This window comes from Lissotriton vulgaris, chromosome 1_1 (genome assembly GCF_964263255.1).
Source record: "Lissotriton vulgaris chromosome 1_1, aLisVul1.2, whole genome shotgun sequence".
Lineage (NCBI taxonomy): Eukaryota > Metazoa > Chordata > Amphibia > Caudata > Salamandridae > Lissotriton > Lissotriton vulgaris.
Genome location: NC_141685.1, coordinates 928199238 through 928221133, shown reverse-complemented (window position 1 = coordinate 928221133; position 21896 = coordinate 928199238). Strand labels below are relative to the sequence as shown.

Below are 21896 nucleotides of genomic sequence, written 5' to 3'. Positions count from 1 at the left end.
GGGATTTGAGTTTGAAAATTAAAGCCTGATGTGCAAGTGGTTCATAGAGTTGAATGTTATTTCCTCTGTTTCTAGTGTAGGGCAAGTCAGCCGGAACCTGATTTGTATTTCAGGCCAGGGATGCGGCTGCAGCATTGAGTCTTAGGTTATTTTGTTTTGCATGGGATCTGTGTGATACTTACAATACAGTCAGGCTGTCCCTGCTGCAGCATATCAATCTAGGAGTTCTAGGAGTTTGAGGAGAAAACTGCACTTTTAAGCCTAGTATTTTAAAAAAGATAAATCCCCCTTCAACCAACTCCTCTGTGCTCCACCCTTCTGAATCTTCCCCCCTACTATTTCACACAATTGCAAATTGTTTCATCCTTAGTCTTGTTCCTATGTTCTTTTTCCCTTGTGCAGCCCTTTGTTTCTCTGTATCTAGGTTGTTGCTATGTTAAGAACTCTAAAATATCTGCAAGTTAACCTCTGAAACAGCGTTGAATCCTTCACTGACTTAGTTGGGGAGCTTGCTGCGTAAGATCCAAAACTGTAAGCTACTATGTTAAAAACCTGCTGTAACCTTAGGTTGTAAAAATGCATAGCCACTTGTGCCCACCACAGCTGTTTTTTTTCTTCTTGTTAGTCGGACATGGGAAGTTTATTGGTGAATGTTTTGTCTATTTGATTGAAATAGGTTTTGCTCCTCAAATAAAAATACATTCCTAGATTCACCCCAGAAGGCAAACACCTCCCTTGCTTTAGCGCATGCATGCCTTTAGAGCAAGATTGCAAGACTTCCATTAAGAGTGTGGGCCTGTCCGCCACTGCTCACCAAGTCCAATCCCTGCTCTGTGAGCAGTGAGGAGAGTTCTGCTGGCTTCTGTAGACTTAATCACAAAACAGAACAAAAGGCATGTTCTGGTAAGAAGATAACATATTGATCCTGGCGCTCCTTTTAGCAAAACATCTTGTTGCGTGTGAGAAGAACACCATGTGTTTTCGGGTGGCATTGGGCTTGCCATTTAAGGGGGAGGGAGGTTATTGGCTGCACTCATGCAAATAACACGGTCTATCAGCAGAAACAATAACCTTGATAAGTCTGTAAGTCCCACAGTACTTCAATCAAACCAAAAATGTATGAAATGTTCCAACCACACCAAACAGGGCAAATATATTAGCTTTTAGCTCACGGGACTGCTTCCTCCATCTACTCCTGTGAACAATCCACAGTGTTGTTCTGTTGTGTCCTGTTCCCATATCTGTGCAGATTGTTGAGTGATCATCCTTGAGTTCCATGCTTCATTGCTCATTAAATACTAGAGGTCCCAAATGATGGATGAGGATACAACCTTCCTACAGTAGTCTGCTTAGATGATGATGTGATCTTTCAGCTTCTTTTTTAACCTTAACCAGGCCCTTTTACATGCTATTATGAACCTTAACTTTATGTGCCTAAACTAATTTCTAATACTGTCGTCCTTTAGAATGCTCAACCCACTGTCAAACCAGACATTTTTCCGAGTTCTCAAAGATTCTTCAAAAACCCAAGTTCTGAAAATGGCTCAAAGCTACCCTCATCTAATTTTTAGGTCCAACCTAGAGCAGCGCATGCGCTGCTTGCTCGACATACAGTAAGGGGATTTCCATAGTGCTATCTTGCTGGCCTAAAGCTTGCGTTCATGCATGTGTGCACACACACAGCCTCCATGTGAGATTCTGTCAATGCTCATTAAGCCTTCCAGCCTGTGAATCCCCTTGCTGGCCTCCATTTGCACGCTTCTCCTTTGCCACCTCTGGCCACTGACGTAGCTCAGACACTGCTGGCTGCCGATTCACAGCGCTGCAATCCTTCACTCCTGAAACCTCTGGCGCCTGCCTTTCCCAGGCGCTGAATGCTGGTCGCCTTCTGCTTCTACCTTCCTCTGTCTCCACTCAATGCTGTGGCGCATAGCTCCTTGTCCCCCTTACTACCGGACATCGCAAGCACATTTTCCTCGCACCCGCTTTTGCCCACGTGCTCTGCTTACTGCACGAGACCTTCTGCAACACACACCTTCCTCTGACTCTCACAGCAGACTACCATCTGCACGTGTCTTCCTTTGAATCTAATCCCTGCTATAATGCACAGTTTTGCCCTCCCTTTACGGTTGCCTGGCTTCATCTGAAACCCACTTGAAGCTAGATTCTGCATGTGCGTTCCTATGACACCTACCGGCCACCTTCTGCTCGTGCCCTCCTCTGATACTACTCGCTGCTCTGATGCCAGCCTTGCACACTACCCTTCACTAAAGTGGTCCTCATGTTTGTTCCTTTGTCTCACACCTGTTGCTAGCCACTTTTTGCATGCTCTTTCCTCTGACGTCCGAAGCTGGCAATCATTTGTGCGCTTCTTTCTCTCGACCTCAAGGTAGCCAGCCGCCTTCTGCATGCTCATTTCTCTGAAACTACTTTGTGCTATGATGCCCGCCCCTCTTTTCCCTTAAGTGCTTACACACATTCTGCACTAGCCTTCTTGGACTGCAGTGTAGGCCACGTTCTGCATTCTTCTTCCCCGTACATCCAATGCAGCCCACCTTTTGCACATTTCTTCCTCTGACCATCAAGGTATCTGCTCTTTGCACACAGCTTCCTCAGAAACTTCTTGCTGCTGAGATGCACAGCCAACCCCACGCTTCCATTTCTTTAGTGAACCATCTTCAGGCACCTTTCTTTGACACTTGTCGTTTCAGTGATGACAGCACCTCACTCCCTTCAGTGCAGGACAGCCTTTCCAAATACCCATTTGTAGCTCCTTCCTTCTGCTGCCTTCCGCACCCCAGCCCCCCCCCCCCCCCCCCCCCCCCCCCCAGAGGCGTAGCTAGAGCTTGTGGCGCCCGGGGCTATCCCTCAGATTGCCGCCCCTTGGGCTATGTCGCCAATTAAACCGTCATCAGATTATGCCGGACTCAGATTAACCGGCAGGAAAAGCACTTCCGGAACTGGGGGGCATAGCTTCCGGGGACCATGCAGCAGCCCCCATCTGGCCCTCAGCCAAAGAATGGTGGAACATGTAATCACCAGGCAATAGAATGCCTTAGTTCTGGTCTGCAGTTGAGTGTGTGCCTGCCAGGAATGCCTTAATTCAGTGGGATCCCCAAAGCCTGTGGGAGCACTGACACGGAGTCCGAGCCCCCCATGTTGTGCACAGACAGCCATTAGCAACCTCTGAGGGCAGGCCCCGCCCCGGCGACTAATTAGTTTCAAAGCTTCGTGGCGCCACAGGAAATATGCAGCCAAATACGAAATGAGGCCGCTGGCCGGGGCAGAACAATTGTAACATTTTAGCAGTCACTCTCAGCCACTCGAGCTGAGAGCAGACTAACAGTTAACCATTAAGTATATTTATTTATGTGTTTTTAGGTCTCGCCTGTCGATGCGCATGCGCATCGAGCAAGGCGAGACTATAGCGAGTTATCCACACTTTATCTGCACTGCAAGGAATCGTGGCGATTCCTTGCAGTGCCCGTGACTTTTAAGGTCAATGCGCATGCGCATTAAGCTTATGCGCATGCGCATTGACCTTAAAAGTCACGGGCGCGTGCACGTCCGTGTTTGTTTACCCTTGCCTACTCTCTCTCTCCCCTCTCCGCCCCCGTTCCGCCCCCTCCCCTTCCCGCCGTGTCGCATTTCTCCTCCCCCCTCCTCTCCTCCCCTGCCTGCCTGCCGCATTTCTCCTCCCCCTCCCCTCTCTCCCCTCCGTCTCGTTTCACACACACCCTCTCCCCCGCTCCGCCCCCTCCCCGCCAACACCGCCTCGCGAGCTCGTCATTCCAAACCCACCCTCCCCCGCCTGACCCCAGCGCATTTCTCCTCCCCCTCATTGCTCCTACTACAAGCCTTTTCTAATGGATCATCAGAATCACGTTTGCGACTACTTCTTTCTACGGTGTCGTGCATATTTTCACAGCAGGAGTCTAGCTTCGTTCTGTACAGCGTTATATTTCCCCTGTCCCAGGCTCACTCCTCTGTGGGACGTGGGCGTGTTTCCAGCTGAAAGCGGGCTGGGCTGCCAAGGTACGGGGAACAAGCGCTCCCTGGCACCACATATTGCGATCAGCTGGTATCCCTTTTCCTCCAGAACATGCAGTGACTCTACGCATTGGCTGCAGTTAGATTACCTTTAAGGGCACGATTACCGATGTCGAACATAGACGGCCAGCCATCTTGAGAAGCTATTCTAAACGTAATTGAAAGATTGAGAAAACATCAAAACACGGCTTGGCTAATTCAATTCCTTTCTTAATTAGTGTTGTGTGTATAGGCTACTTTTTATTTATTTTCGGGAGTATCGTTTTTTTGTTGACAAGATTATGTATCTCGGATTACATCATAAAATGTTATTCCGGTCTAGCCACAATAGAGAACCGCATTACACATCTTCCGAGACTTTCTTTTACTTTTAGGTGGTTTTGAATCGGCCCCATTAAAACGGTTAGGCTTTTCACGTAGGCATAGACAGTCGCCATATTTGAGTAGATACGTTTGCCAATAGTTGTCTATCAAGTACTGTATGCAGTTTCTAGTGCTAAGGACGCTGCGCAGCACAAAGTGCATGTTTTCATTATACTCTGAAATGAAGCTTTTATAGAAAGGACGCGCAAGCGATTAAAGTCTGTTTCAAAGCACACTCAACAAAAACGGTCGCCTTGAATACTGTCGTTGGACGGGACCTCTGATTGTGTTCTGTAGTTGCTCTCATGTCCTAGACGCCTAAAGGCATGCTTGACGTTTTTAACCTCCAGCACTTTGCATGATGGGATGTTGAGTCCAGGCTTGCAAGTGTAAAAGCGAAACTGCAAGCCCCAAAATGCAGTTTGCGATCGTCTTGGAATCGGGACAGGCTGACGGCGCAGCAGATGGCGTGGGGCCACTAGACAGTTGGTCATGCTGAATCTAGTGTGCCCGCCTCCCATGGAGGCTGCCATTATGCCTTTTCTCTGGTGCTCTCGAGTCGTCTGCTCCGACCTGCCCCTTCCTCTGGGCCCTGGCACTCGGCGCAACCACGTTCTCCGCCTTTTACTCTTCCAGGCAGTTGCAGCCGTTGTCCCAGAGCACTCCTGTTTTGAGTGGGTGGTCGGTAACTTGATGCCCAGTTGTATAGAAGGGATGTGTTAGTAGGCACTGACTCATTTCCTGGAGTTTCATTAACAGAAGCCGAGAGGAGCTCCGCCCTGCTGTCGCCTCCCAGCTCCTTCTCTCTCTCTCCTCCAAAGGGGGTTATTAGAGCCAGTCTCTCGCTTTCCTGCCTCACTGTGAGTTGGCCTGGCAACAGGGCAGGGAGGAATGCTAGGGCTTTTGTCGGAGTTGACACTTTGGCAGGCTGCAGCAGGGTAAGCGTTTCATTACTTACACCTTATTCTTACTCATTCATGAACAGGGTGGAATTGCGGGCTCAATATGAGCAGGGTCGGTTTACCTGGGCTGTGGGGGATGAGTGTGAATTATTTGCCAAGGTAGCCCGGCGGTTTTAAATGAGGAACCACATCTTTATCAATAACACACCTTTTTCTTTCTGCACAAACAAATTATTTGTCGCGCCGCCAAGCTATAAGGTGCGTATACTTTGAAGGGTCTCCGATTTTAAAGCTATGGATTTTTATATTGGAATACTCTGGTGCGAGTTTACTTTTCCCTTCAAGATAGGAAAGTCTGTACTCTGATAGAGCGCCTTGATGCGAGAGTCTGGAGAGGGACGTCATGTCCTGCTGCCACTACATTGTCTACACCGCTGAATGAACCCTCACTCACCCTCACTCACCCTCACTCACCCACACTCACCCTCAACCCCCCACCCTCACTCACCCTCACTCACCCTCAACCCCTCACCCTCAACCCCTCACCCTCACTCACCCTCTCACCCTCAACCCCTCACCCTCACTCACCCTCAACCCCTCACCCTCAACCCCTCACCCTCACTCACCCTCAACCCCTCACCCTCAACCCCTCACCCTCACTCACCCTCAACCCCTCACCCTCACTCACCCTCAACCCCTCACCCTCAACCCCTCACCCTCACTCACCCTCAACCCCTCACCCTCACTCACTCACCCTCACTTACCCTCAACCCTTCACCCTCAACCCTCAACCCCTCACTCACCCTCACTCACCCTCACCCTCACTCACCCTCACTCACCCTCAACCCCTCACCCTCAACCCCTCACCCTCAACCCCTCACCCTCAACCCCTCACCCTCAACCCCTCACCCTCAACCCCTCACCCTCACCCTCACTCACCCTCAACCCCTCACCCTCACCCACCCTCACCCACCCTCAACCCCTCACCCTAACTCACTCTCACTCACCCTCACTCACCCTCAACCCCTCACCCTCACCCACCCTCACCCACCCTCACTCACCCTCACTCACCCTCACTCACCCTCACTCACCCTCACTCACCCTCACTCACCCTCACTCACCCTCACCCACCCTCACTCACCCTCACTCACCCTCACCCACCCTCACTCACCCTCCCTCACCCACCCTCACTCACCCTCCCTCCCTCACTCACCCTCCCTCACTCACCCTCCCTCCCTCACCCTCACTCACCCTCACTCACCCTCACTCACCCTCACTCACCCTCACTCACCCTCACTCACCCTCACTCACCCTCACTCACCCTCACTCACCCTCACTCACTCACCCTCACTCACCCTCACTCACCCTCACTCACCCTCACTCACCCTCAACCCCTCACTCACCCTCAACCCCTCACTCACCCTCAACCCCTCACCCTCACTCACCCTCAACCCCTCACCCTCACTCACCCTCAACCCCTCAGCCTCACCCTCACTCACCCTCAACCTCACTCACCCTCAACCTCATGCTAAAGATTTACAAAAAAAACCATTAACAATTCTAAAAGCACTAACTCTAATGCTGCGAGACCTATTGCATTTCTAAGGCTTGTTATATAGCGCAGTCTTTACCCGAAGGCGTCGGAGCGCTTCACAATAGGAACAGTAATGATGATACATGAGGAGAAAATTACAAGTGAGCAAATTACAAAACCAAACGTTAAGTTACATGAGGCAAAAGTGACAATTATAAGCAACAAAATACATGAGGTAGCAAACGGTGCAATACAGAATGAAAAAGTGACGTGTGCAGGTTAAAGTACAATTAGAGGTATAATACTGCAATAAATGGCAGACACTCAAGCACAAGAACAAACGTTACGTAGGCAATGGTGGCACTTGTGCAAGTACCTAAAGCAAACAAAATGTGAGAGGTAGTAAACTGTGTTACAAAAGAAAAGTGGTGTGCGCATGACCACTGTCCAGGAAGTTCGGTGGAGCTGTCTCTTGGCACTTAGACCTTCCTGCGTGAAGCTGAAAAGATCCTCAAGTTAACCTACACGGCGTCTGACTGCGTTCCTATATCTCATACCACCAATCTTTTACCGCAACAGCTGCGTTGCAAGAGAACCTAATAAAATAAAAACAACATTACAGTGACCTCCAGCTCCTCTAAACATTCCGTCCAACAACTCTTGGTCCACCCTCACTTCACTGGTTTTGTGACGTGTATCAGATGCTTGAACCACTCAGCAACAAACCAAGCGGGATAACATAATCTACAGGAGTCGCAGAGGGTTCTCTAATCACTTTATGGGTCATGAGGGCGGTCCCGGCGGTGCTCGGTTCTAGTCTCATTTACCGTCAATGGTTCGCTCTGTGAGGAGAAGCCCAGGGCAACGGTACCAGCAGTTGCTGGCAGCACTCTCAGACCAGTCAGGTCAGGTGCATACACGCGTCGCATGCCACTCGAGTCCAGCGCAGCTAGCCTTTGCACAATGCACATTTAAACTGGGCCACGGGCGCACGCAGCACTGGAGGTCCGTTGCGGCCGCGGTCGCCTTTATAATTTATTTGGGGACAACTGTGTTGTGTTAGTTCCCAAATAAATTATAAAGGCCGCCACAGCCGCAACGGACCTCCAGTCGGCCGCCTCAAAAATAGTGCCGCCTGGGGTGGAACGCCCCCCTCGCCCCCCCCCTCCCCCCTAGCTACGCCAGTGCCCCCCACCACTCGCTGCTGTTCTTCTCGGCGCTACACACCATCTGTACATGCCCTTGTTAACCTTCAGTTTTAAGGCTGCAGTTGTTACCATTTGTATGACTAGTCCATAGAAATAACAAAATGTGTATAAATAGATAACCGTTAACACTGGTTATTGCATTCTTCCGACATGTTCCATGTCCTCAGAGTAAAAGGAAAATGCGCGGTTCACCCTTCAAATGTCTCCCTGCTACTCTACTTGCTATTCAAGCTGAAGGTTGTTGGGTTTTACTGAGCTCAACGCGATCACAACACACACAGCAAACACGGTAACTATGAAGAGATTAAAGAATCCAGCAAGGCATATGTTTAAATGCTTAGAGAGGTACTTGACATGAAAAACGAATATCGGCGTTCCGAACACCCAGAAACACAGACCTGCTCCCACCTGAAACATGAAGCGCGTGATAGGTTTTTGCTTGAGAAAAAAGGGTAGCATTATGTTATCATCCTTTTTATGTCTCTCTAAAGAAAGTTTTAGTTGGCTTCCTACCTTATGTCACCAATATGTAAAATGCATATACAGTGGGTTTGGGTTCTGTCCATGGACAATTTCTCGCTCACCTCCTGCTGTCGGTTTTTGGGCATATCATTCCACCTCCTGTGGAGTGCGTGCATTGCAATATACAAGGGACTATTTTGCATCACAAAAGAACACTTAACCATCAAGCTTGTTGTCATTTTCACTTTTTTTATCTCGTAAATGCAATTTAATTACCAATACCACCAGTGTCATTACCACTAATACCAATACAGCCACGACAACCCACACTAATACTGCCACAAATATCACACCATTACTACCACACTTCCAACGATAATACCCCACCACCTATACCACAACCACCAGTGCCACTACCGCCACAGTTCCACCACCAATATCATCACCACCATTACCACAAATACTAAACCACCGCAGTACTACAACCACCAATCCCGCACCACCGCCAATACCACAAACACTAACACGGATACCACATCACCACCCAACTACATCTTATGCAACTTTCACCCTTTAATCTCTGCACTGCCCACATTCTATACAATCACCACCATATCCAACATCCTATATTACCAACATACTACAATAGAACTGCATCACATAAACCTACATTCTACACATCCCCTACATTACACCGAAGACCTCTCGCAGTCATACACACTTCAGACACCACCGCATACTGTGGGTTTCGCCAACAACCAGGAGGGCTGCAAGTGAGCATTCCCTGTTGATTTTTCCACTTTTCAGAAAAACTGAAGAAGGCACTGCTGCATCTGCCCTGCCAAAGGATAATTGCATAGCTGATGCCAGGGCCCTGCTTGAGAGCGAGAAAAGTTAGCACTTCTGTGATGCATTTTTCTGTATATGAGAGGGAAGCTTGTACTTGCGCTGCCTATGCTGTGCTGATTCTATGTGCAAGGGACACGTGCTCTCATGTTAGTTTTTGTAACTGATCTGTATGCGAGGGAAGGTGGCGCTATTGCTTTCAATACTGTAACTGTTCTGTGTTTCTCTGTGAAGCTTAAGATATTCTTTTCACTGTAGAAAACTCATAACTACTGGCTTTGTCAAGTTTATTAGCACTTTGGTAGCATTAATTATGCAATGCATAAATTGCAATTAGTGCTCCAGGTTTTATGGTATTTATTTTTTGACATTTGCATCTGTATTTACCAATATTTATATTTTGCTAATTGTATCTGTTTATCCATATTTATTTGAGGTTTTACAAAAAAAAAAAAAGGAAACTGGTGCATTTCCACGTTTCTTTAATCAATAGATGTATACTTCTACTTGGATGACTGACGCATTCCAATAATATGAATATCCATAGATCATAAATCCATACACTGGTATAAAACATGTACATTTTATCATGAAAGTTGTGCACAACCTTGTTTAAACCTCTTTACTACAATTTACCTCTTTTGTAACTATATTACTTGTGATTCTGCACTGCTATTGGCCTGGAAGTTGTGAATCACAGCATTTAGAACCACTCTAAAAAAAAACGCTTGTATCTACATCTAAATATAAATATAGGGAGGAAAAGAAGTTGTTTCCTGTCTGTGTTTATCTGTAAAAATCAGTGAAAACGGACATCATGGAGCCTTAATTGTAAAATAAAGTTACTTGCAAATACAATGCAATAAAAAATCAACCCAAAAACATCAAAATGCTTAAGTAACACCAAAGACATAAGACATTTAAAAATATAAAATGGTAAATGAGTATTGCAGGTAAGGCCGTTAACACACAAGTAGAATAATGGTAATCACCATTAGTGGAGTTTAATGGTGGTATTTTCACTAATATCCTGCATCATTCGACCTACCTCTTGGTTTCAGTAAGTGCAACGCTCTAGTCTCACATTTCAGAACTGAGTTGCATATCCTGTACATTTACCTAATGCAGATAAATTGGGCGATAAGATGTTCTGTGCCTATTGTGTCTTTATTTCAGAGGTTCGTTGGTGTTTCCTTCACCAAAACGTTTTTTTAGGGGGAGTTAAAAGAAGTACATTTGTATGAACGCAAGTACCACCACAGCATCACTCAGGGCCACCACAGCATCAAGCATTGGCATAGCCAATAGGTCTCCCCTTTGGGACCTTATAGGTTTTTAGTTATGCTGCACAATATCCCTACTGCAACAACATTAACAGTTACAAGGCTAAACACTTATAAGGTCCCAAAGGCGAGACCTATTGGCTATGCCAATACTTGTTTGAAATAGGAGCAACAGCTTGAGGGTATTGAGTACAGGTGGATGTTAGAAAGCGGACACGCCTTTGAAAGAGAACATGATAACGTTACACAATAGTACGATCTATGTAGGTGTACTGGGTGAATCACTGTGATAAGTTATTTTGAAATACTGATGATTGGGGACATGGAGTAAAGGTAATAGCCAGGAGGGCTTCTCTGGGTACAACGTGTAGTGTATGTAATTGTGTGTTTAGAGGGATAACGTCAGATATACAGTTAAACATGCTACTGGGTATTAGTTTTAAAACCTGTTGTCTTTAAGTGGTCTTAAAATATCAAACTAATGTTATGCTTCAATGTTTTAATGTTTACAGTGAACCCCTGAGGAAGAGCAATTTAAAGCTCGAAATGCATTGGGTTTATGCGATCCACTTTTAAGAATGTTTGATGTATAACGTCATGTCCCAGAAAAAGGCCTAGATAGGCAGATCTGTGGCATCCGAAACGCTTTTATACATATACTGCCCTGCAAGTGACAGAATTAACAATGGAGATAAATGTGAACAATCGAAATTTATTGAATAAAAACACGTTAACATGGATAACTTTGTGGAGTACTTGAATGAAGACACTAAGGAATATTAGCTGTGCGTCCGGATGGAGTGGAATGCCGCTCCAGCTTTTTGATATGAATTTTATGTTTAGGCCACATCTACAACAAATATGGCCATTGGAGAGGCGAGGTAGGGTTTTTTTTATATTAATTGGATACATTTTTAAAGTTCAGTGTGAAGCCTTATGATAATTTTTCCCTTAATTCAATTGAGTTAAAGCAGGGATTTTCTTTTTAAATAAAGTACCTCTTGTAAGTTGCCTGGGGGAACAAACTGGAGCCAGGAATTTCATTTTATATTGGTTACATTATTTCATTAAAATTCAATGTAAATAAAGTTCCTGGCTGCGGTTTCTGCCTAAGAGAAACCTGCAAGATGTAAGTTTTTTTCCATTGTTTTAAAAACAAAAAGAAACCCTGTGAAACGCTGCTTTGTTTTAGTGATTAAATGTAATCATTGAAATAAAGAAGTGTTTCACAGTGATTTTAAATATATAAATTAAGTACCTCTCGCATTTTCAAAACCCCCCAAAAAATGTCATGGGTTTGTTTAAAAAAAAATAGTTTATAAACAACTTGTAAATAGCTCTTGTACAACGAAATTCCTGTGCCTTGCTTTAGTTGCACCGAAGTCAGCACCACCTGCACTGAGGTGTGCAGCTGAAAGCAACCAGGGTCCCAGGCTCTGGTTTCAAGACTGCCACGAATGATGGAAGTGTGCTGCAGGAAGCCAGCGGTATGGTTCCCAATACAGCCTGTGCAGGGGTTTAGTTAGTGAAGTCACCAGCTTCCGCCCACCTGACCTCACCTAAGCTCATTTCAACCAATCTGAGCAGCTGACGACAGGCAAGCTCTGGGGGAAAAAGCAGAATTCTTTTTTTTTTTAAAGATGTCGGCTGCAAGCTACTCTCATGGTCTTGGCGAGCTACCGGAAGTTCACGATGGGCCAGTTGGAGACCCCTATAGCTTCACAACTGTTTAAAAAAAAAAAAACAATTTTATGAAAACTTTTAGTGTGCCTGCTGACTGGTTTCTCTGGTCGATAAAACCTTTCAATTGTGTCCTAAAGGTGTCAATCTGTTAGACTCGGCAACAGTCTGGACACCATCTAGTAAATACACTTGAGACGGATTCCAATTCAAACATGTATTCACAATTTAATTAAAATGTTGCTGCTTTGTTTATAATCGATAATTCTCTGTGTTATTAAAGCTAAGTGTTAGAAAATGGGTTTCTGGTTGGCAGAGGTATAAACCCTGTCCAAGCAGGACCACAATCCTAGTCATGGTAAGTCAGAAACACACTTTAAATTAGCCTGTGCTCATCCTCTGGTAGCTGGGTACGGAGCAGTCATGCTTCACTAAGAGGCAATGTGTAAAGTATTTGTGCACACAACACACAGTGAAAAAAACACAAAAAGACTCCACACCAGTTTAGAAAGATAGAGAACAATTTTATAAATAAAACAAGACCATAATGACAAATCCAATCAGTAGAAGTAGAGAGATGAATGTTTAAAAATTAAATTAAAAAATATCGCTTGGAAGCAAATAGCACTCATAGAGTTAATTGGTCGCGCTGGGCCGGGACAAAGTCAAGAGTTCAGGCCGCCCACAATGGAGTGCTTGCCAGCTACAGAACTCATGCAGGGCCCACTGAGCAAAAGTACCTTCATCCTTTTTGCAGAAAGAGATGCAATTATGATCCCCACACAGTCGCGGTTTTGTGCCAGATTTCACCATGTAACTGCGGCAATGTGTCTGTTCCGTTGAGCGAAGCACCAGTCCCGAATGCGATGCATTGGGTTAATCCATGCTGAAGGGGTGATGTGTTGATCTTCCTTGGGTTTGAAGCGGTGGTTCCATGGGCGATTCGCAGACCTGGTCCCTGTAACAGCAGTGATGCATCCTTTCAGATCCGCGCAATGGCGTCGATGCACAGGTTCTGCATATGCTTCACTTTAAACTTGCTTTCAAGGGCCCTGGACTGGATTGGCACCACTTCGCAGAGCAAGACTTACAGCAAGTAAAGTCCTGGTGCTGAGTTGAAGGTGAAGTCTTCGATATCCCTGGGACTTCGAAACAGGAGGCAAGTTAACAAGCCCTTGGAGAGTACTTTTAAAGTTCTTTTCATTGCGTGTTTCAGTAGTTTTTTGGGGTAACCTCTGTCTTTTAGTTGATTGCAGAGGGCTCCAGCATGGACTTCAAAATCTTGTGGTATTCTCTGAGAGAGTGTCTTCTCACAACGAAAATAAAATAGCCAGTGGAGAAACTGTTGTGTGTGTCCACTTATGGGCCACATACAAATAAATTCCAACAAATTATACTCCGGAATTGGCATCTTTTACAGAATTTGGAATACCCTTTTCTACCACCTCTATTCGCGATTATGAAAAATGCCAGCATTGGCCAACAACTGGTACAGGCAGAGATTCCCTCTTCCCTATAAAGAAATACCTGAGATCACAATGGCGATTAAAGGCCACCACAAGTGTGATAATTGCATAATAGCCTGTGAATCAACTATTGAAGCCACAGAATTCACACAGAATAATAGTATATGGATACATAAGGAGTTCTCTAATTGCAATACTAAAAATATGGTATACACTATCTTATGCCCTTGTTGCAAAATATATATTGGGAAGGCGAATCAAGAAGTAAAACACATCGTACAAAAAAAAAATCACAGTGAGGGGACCTTACATGGACTGTATTAGGTGCAATCGGATCAAACCCAAGAGGAGGAGACATAGAGGCAGGCCTATTTACACAAGGAGGCATATATAATATTTAAGTTAATAGTGCTGTGACAGGCCCAACGAAATTTCAGAAATATGTCAAGCATAATAAGAAAGGATCAGGGTGTAGCCTTGCTGTGAATCCCTTGGTACATACAAGGATCCCGTCTCGAAACTTGACTCCACATTACATGTGATCCAGCATTTGTAATAACTGAATTTCCGTTCATCCACTACAACGCCCATAATGCGTCCGTCGTGAGAACATTTAGAATGTGGTATCAATCATCTCAATCCAGAAGTCCGATTCAGTTGGAGGAGACGCAAAAACAACGTTGAAGGAAGAACTGTGCATACTTATTCCGAGTGACACCGTGACTGTATGAACCTCATCCTTGGTTTTGAACATTGTGCGGAAGTGCAGACAATCATTGCTGCCCATTTTCGCCTGTTCCAGAAACCAGCTATAACTGCCATTTATGTGGATCTGAGTTGAAGAAAAACCTGCTTAAATTGATGAAGACGAGGAGTTCCCCTTTTTAAATTCCTTTCAAAAGCACTGGGAAGTAACGTGGTCGCAAATCGTTTATTTGCCAGAAAATGTCAGACTTCCCCAAAGGTCACGAACATTAGCTAAATGAGCTCTTTATGTTACAGACCGGATGGTTGACAACATGAGTGTTGCACTTTCATTTATTAGGAGAAAGACATGCAGGATGAAGGCTGTAGCAGGTACAATGTTTTAACACAACAGATAGGACTTGTAAAATACATTAATATATGTGCCAAAACATTCTAGAAGGGGTAGATGCTGATCAGATATGTCGTATCATTTTACCCATAGATCAAATCAGTCATAGCCCTCAGGAAAATCCCAAGAATTATATTGGGATATGAACACGTCAGCACTTTTCACCATTTGGAAAACATTAGTATGGAAATAGGATTCGCTCTAGGGAATCTGATTGAAAGGCCACATACCTTATGAGCTTGAACATTTGGTCCATTGGTCAGCAACGTACAGAGGATTTATAAACTGAACTACAAATTGAGTTTATTGTTGCTGCAAAACAAATGACTGGTTGAAAACTGTAATTCATTTGCAATCAATTTACTTTTGTGTTTTTGTACAGTTGTGATATTGTTGTAGTTTGTTTGCATGTTTAATTGTCAAAACGAACAGTGTTCTCCTGTCTCTGGCTTAATAGACCTATACGAAATGGGTCTTACAAAAAGAATTTTGAAAAATAGGTAAATAAATTATGAAGACCATTGTAATTAGTGTTTGGACATAGTCTGTTAAAGTAAAAAAACAGCATGATAATTTGATAGCTAGATGCTCTGTTCTTTTTCATGTATAGAATGACCCTATCTAGCTGTGTGTATTAGGCCCAACACCCTTTGAGAGTAAAACATTTTAAAAGTGGCATTTTCGGGGAGGAGCCTAGCCTGCGACCATGATGGCCGCCTAAACCCTCGGCTCCGCTGGTCCGCTTGCTTCCTTCCGAGCCGCCGAATCTCCTGCAACTTATCCTGAGCTCCCGTCATGGTTTCGGATTTGGGAATGCTGCCGCATCCAACGGTGTGCTCCCCGGCGTGCTCCCTGCGGCATTAGTGGCAAAACGTCCTTGTCTCCTTCTCAGTGCTTCATGGCGGTGACCATGTCTTTGTTCTCGGGGTAGGCTGGCCCCGGCTGCGTGAACAGCGGCCATTGACGGCAGGTCTGAATCGGCTGGCGGCGAACGGCTGCTGTACTGATTACTTCGCAACAGTGTGGCATTGACTTTTTCAACTCCGCGCTGCTTTGAAACCGCGGCTTCAGCGAAACTATTGTATCCCTTCCCTTTGATGTCTCTGCAAGCTTTCCGCTCTTCGATGGTTGGCAGGGAGCAATTTTGAGCCGAGCGCCCTGTGCTTGCAGCTGACGGCCCGACCTGCTGCCGAGGGTGTTCGCGACTGCCAACCCTGCACTGCAACCAAGTGTGACACCAGTATGATGTGTGCTGCCCCTGTCCCCGAGATCTGGCAGTGCTGGTCGGGGCGCCGACGGGATGAATGGCTGCTGGAGCGGGATGTCGGTGAAGGGGCTCGAGGACTGCCATACGACTGCGAGCTCCATGTGCATGGATATGCAACATCCTCCTCTCCTGAGCCGCCCCTGCACACCGGAGATATTCTCGGCGCCCTGGCTACCTTGCGAGTTGATCTGAGTGACATGGCCCGGGACCTGGGGAGCCGATTGGATGCCATTGTGCCCTCTCTATCCCATATTGATTGGGCTAGCGTCCATCTACAGGGCGCCTCGCCACACCTTGGGCTCGATTGTGGTGCGCTGCCTACTCGGAGGTGCATGGAGGTGACTGAGGTGCGAGAATTGGTGACCGCCGCGACCCTGTCTGCAACAGCTGTGGAGAGGTATGGGGCTCCTGGACTACTACATCGACTGGAGAATTGCTTCCGGGCGCCATGTTTTGGACCTTCCTTGGGATCTGCTGACGACTCTTGCTCTTGTGTTCTGGACATAGTGCTGATGCCTCAGTGGTTTGATTTTGGAGATTCGCTGCGCTACACTGCCCCTCTTTGTACACTTTTGGATCGCACGGCATTGGGTTGGTCGGACGTTGGTGGTAAGTGCTGTGTCCTGTGGTGGTCCCTGAAACTGCCTGCTCTACTCTGGACGGCTGCTTTGATCTCACACTTCATTGGCGCATTGGACCGAAAGGGACAAGGTTGACGATGTTTTTTCTTCCCTATTTACTGCTTGTGGACTGATTTGCTGGGATTGTGATGAGTAGACGGGAAAGCCAGACGTTGGGTATGTTTTTGCTCGGGGGTCGGGGGTGGGGCGGCCGAGGATACACAGTTTGGTTGTTTTCGGACACACTAGTTTGGCCCTCCTCCGGTACAACAGGTATATCTTTTTCCTCCTTTCTTTTCTTTCTTTATTTCGGGTACTCTTTTTTGGGCGACAGACACACTGCTAGGGGGGGGGGGGGGGGGGGGGGGGGGGGGGTAGGCCATAGCCTCTGCATGCGTGTAGGGTGGGGGTAGGGGGGGGGGGCGGAGGGGGGGGATTTTCTTTTTGTCCGTTTCAGTTTCTATGGGCCTTATTTCTTCTCTCTTTCTCTCCAATTCCTTTTCCTTCTTCCTTTTTCCTTGGGTCAATGGACTGAGTCGAAGTGGGGTGGGTGGCGTCTGGCACGCAACATGTTCTGTGATTATCGCTCCTATTATGATGTCATTGTACCGCCATTTTGGTTCAGTATTGTTGCTTGCTTTTTCTTTGTTAGACGTCGCCCACGTCTGTTTTGGACGGATTGTGTGAACTCTGATCCTTTCTAACGTTTAATATTTCATTGCGCTTTACGAAAATTGTAAAATTAAACCTTAAATTCTCCTTCTTCTCGGTAGTGCACGCAATTCCAGTGTAACCCAGTTTGCTTGCATTTTACTCTTAGATGCTACCGAGTTGACGTATTGCCTGCTACCGTGCTTTAAAATGATGTTGAGGCTGGCCGGATGGTTGTAGGCCCTTATTTGTTTTTCTGTTGTTGTGCAATAAAGGTTTACCAAAAATTAAAAAAAATTTTTTAAAAAAAGTGGCATTTTCAGTACTGCAATTCAAAAAACCAACTTCACCATCCGTTGTGTTTTTAAATTGTGAAGAGAGACCCCAAATTGGGGTTTCCCATCTCTTCTTAATTGGCAAGTACACTTATAAAATATAAGAAGGCAATCCCAATGTTATCCTATGGGAGATATAGGCGTTGCCGCAGTGAAAAATGAACGTAAGAGTTTTTCACCACCAGGACATGTAAAACTTAAAAGTACATGTCCTACCTTTTTAAAACAGTGCACCCTGCCCATGGGCTGTCTAGGGCCTACCTTAGGGTGACTTATATGTATTAAAAGGGAAGTTTTGGAGCTGGAAAGTAGGTTAACTTACCAGGTTGAAATGGCAGTTGAAAGCTGTACACACAGGCTCTGCAGTGGCAGGCCTGAGACATGTTATAAGGGCTCCTTAAGTGGGTAGCACAATCACTGCTGCAAGCCCACTAGTAGCATTTGATTTACAAGCCCTGGGCACATGTAGTGCACTTTATTAGTGACTTCTAAGTAGATCAAATATGCCAGTTGTGGATAAAATCAATGTTGCCATGTTGAAAGTAAAGAACACATGCCTTTTAGCACAGGTTAGCAGGGGTAAAATGCTCAGATTCCTAAGGCCAGCAAAAACAGGAGGTCAGAAGGCAAAAAGTTAGGCTAAACTATGTCGAGGATGCCAGGTCTAACAATAAGTTTCCTGATTTTGTATGCCATAATTATCAAAATTGATTTTGCATCATTACCTGTAGCATTTCAAGCCTAACCTGTTGGTCAGTGTGCCCAATTGCAATATCAGCTATGGAACAAAACAAACCAAAGGGAGATTGAACACAGAGTATTTGGAGAAAACCTTATGAAACAAAAATAAGAACCAATAAGTTAAAACAGATTCACCTTTTCTTGTGTTGGATAATGATGGCATATAACAATCACAAAATGTATTCTTGATGACAAAAGGATAAATAATGATTATAAACAAAAAAAGTTTTTTTTTTGTTTGGTTACTTATTTTTTTATTAAAATAATTAGTCTCAAATATAGTTACTATAAAAACATTATATCAATGTGATGTTCAGACAATTGCCGAGCCTTCAAGCTCGACTCATTCAGGATATAGTCATTCAGTGTCTAGTGCTTTGGTAGTGGCAAAACTCACAAAAACAGAAGGGTGCCTTACTCACAGCGCGCTTCACTCCAAAAATCTAACTGCAGTTATTTAAAGAAAAAAAAAAGATTTCCGCTATTCTTGACCCGTTGTGAACGAGGGAGAGCAGGACAACAACAGAGTACTTCCACCCATGCATAGTTTGAAGAGTCTCCTTTTTGGTTTCCAATCATTGACTTTAACTCTTATAGAGCAACCCAGTGAATGCCTCACGATTTTTCAGAGTATTATTGCGGTAACGTGGAAGCGTTAAGAGATTTTCAGGGGGTGATGGGGACATATATCGACACCTCCTGCCCTGACCATCTTGTTCTTCCCTTCACCTTAATTGCCTACTGCTCTCACATTGTCATCATTCAAAGGCTATATGAAAACATTACTTAAAAACCAGCCTGATCACAGGAAATTGTCACTTGATGGTTGGAGAAATGGTAGTCAACATGAGCATCCCCCACTGACCTGCATTTTATTTGCTTTAGGTACACAGGACACAAGAACCAAGACTACAAGTTAGACTGCTGCCTGACGGAGAAGGACACCCACGTGGTGGCCTGCTCAGAGGACGGCAAGGTGTACTTCTGGGACCTGGTAGAGGTGAGAAACCTCGAGAGCCACAGCTTCTCAGGATTATTTATGACTTTTGTAAGGCACTGAAGGTGGATGTATATTGTGAAAAAATGGGGGCAGAAAAGACTTCCTGCGTGCAAAGCAATACCTCTCAATAAAAAGGTCTGGAATTGCTGGCAGATGGTGGGGCATGGGAATGGAGGCGTTCCAGGAAACCAAGAAAATTGAACGAGCGGGTGCAGCAAGACCAGGGACTGCTGAAAGTGAGACTTGGGGAGAACAGAAACAATAGCCGGTTAGAATCGGGAAGAGGCTGCAAAATCAGAACATTGTTCTAAGCTGTGTGGGGGAATATAAATATTAACATGTAGTCAGGTGAGCAGGAGTTGTAAAGGGAGTTAGCAGGGGATCAGACATTGCTCGAGGCTGTGTGGGGGATAAAAATATTAACATGTAGTCAAGAGTTGTAAATGGAGTTAGCAGGGGGGAGCAGAACCGGTCGGGTAAACACTAGGAGAATGGCTGAGGGAAGATAGGACAGGTTAAGTAAGGCAGACATTGAGAACAAGAGACAGCCAAAGGGCGGGGTGCATGGTAATAGCAAAGAGAACAAACAAAAAGCGGGTTTCACATGAAAGCAAGGGGAGCAGGAACTGCTTAGCACATTAAATAGGTTCGAAAAGTAGAGAAATGAAAAACTGCTGATGACATCTGATGGGCAGATTGGAAAAGCAGGAATAGATAAGGAGGCGTGGTAGGTAGAAAAAGACTGGTGTTATTTGCAAAGCAGGTAGAGTATGAACTTCTGAAAAGGGGCAGACCAGATAAGGAGTGGGAACTTCTGAACAGTGGCATCACCCCCGGGTAGTGGTCACTTAACACCCACCGAACACTGAACATGAGCTATGTACTGGTACTTGAGAGTGACCAGAAATTGCTGGCATGAGGTAACGGGAGATTGTTAATGCAGCACAGAAGGAAACTGAGTACAACACCACTTTAGAAGCATGATAATATGTATTCATGCCAACAAGGAGGGATTGTATCACAGGCAGCAAGGAGAACCAACCACAAAGCCCTTTGTGGAGTCAGTTCTCCGGATATTGGTCTAGGTTAATGGCCAGTTGACCCTACCTGAAAAAAGGGCCATTAGTGGGGTTAAAGGGGAGGAAGAACTGGATGCTCAGATGGCAGAGGGCCAATGAAACACACACAAGGAGAGTTAACCTTCTACACATTGTTTCCTTTCTCCCTCAGGGGTCTCTGACACTGAGCCTGGCGGTGGGGAAAGGTGTGGTGCAGTCTCTGTCGTACCACCCCACAGAGACCTGTATGCTGACTGCCACAGAGGGCAGCTTCCAGCTCTGGAGAGAAGCCTCCTACTCCGAGGAGACGTGAGGACAACTGACTAAGTCCAACTTTTAAGAAGGCACCCATAGTGGGCCATTTACAGCACAAGTGGAAGGGAGGCCCACCAGGCTGGCACAGAAGAATAAGAGAGCGGACTGCAGCTTAAGGGGCTGTGCACTGAAGACTGTTCTTTGGATGATTCACATGCCCTTGAACTAAGTACAAACAGTACTACTCTGTATATTTACACCTTTGGCACCTGTATAATAAAGAATGTTTTATAAAAATGAGCGAGTTATTGAAGACAAATATTACAGCGACCTTGCCTGTACCCTAAGGCTATATAAGATAAATCCGTCAGGGTACTGTAGCAGGGATTCTGCTCCTACACAGAACTGTGCATAGAGACTTAGAACCTCAGTAAATTAGGGTGTGCCAAAACTCACCTTAGTATCCAAAATCCCCTACCAGACTAGCAATCAGTGTCTCATTGGTTCTTATAAAACCGTCAATGTTTAGACAACCCAGAACATGGACTTAGAACACCTCAGGTAATATGGAACACATGAACACTTCGTTATACTAACATATCAGTCCAGAACGAGGAGTAAATAATGACACGTGCAAGTTTGAAATATTTATTTCTAATGCAGTGTTCTCAAGCGCAGTATCTTACCTAATACAAGCAAACATATTATAAGGAACAAGGTTAGCAGCATAGTTACTATTCCATAAAATACAAAGGGAGAAAGCATGTTAAAATGCTAAAGGAAAAAGATCTAAATAGAACCTCAGTTTACCCTCCCTTGCTAGTATATTATATTATATCTACAGAAGGTCTCTTTGGGTTTAGAAGGGCGGGCCCATACCTTTGGTTTCAGCAGAAATGGATCACATCATCTCCTGCACCAACTTTCTGCATGCGAATATTCATCAAGTGTGTAATTCATGCTCCGTGCAGTGCATTATTAATCGCGCCTAAAACCCAGAGTTGGCCGCAGCTGTATATGTATTATGTCTAGACTGTGCGCTGATCAAACCGAACAACAAGCGCTGTGTTGAAATAACC

At 45.4% G+C, this 21896-nt stretch overlaps 1 protein-coding gene across 2 annotated transcripts in view; it reads left to right on the top strand.

Annotated features, from left to right (window-relative positions):
- Positions 1-21109, top strand: part of LOC147748190 (WD repeat domain-containing protein 83-like) — a 210993-nt gene extending 189884 nt beyond the window's left edge. Inside the window, exons 9-10 of one of the 2 annotated variants that reach the window (XM_086959108.1) lie at positions 19390-19504; positions 20735-21109. In XM_086959108.1, the coding sequence (XP_086815234.1) occupies positions 19390-19504; positions 20735-20875 (256 nt within the window). In that variant the 3' untranslated portion in view covers positions 20876-21109. The remainder of the gene's footprint in view (positions 1-19389; positions 19505-20734) is intronic. The other variant, XM_086959109.1, reaches the window with a different exon arrangement.
- The last annotated feature ends 787 nt before the right edge of the window (positions 21110-21896 follow it).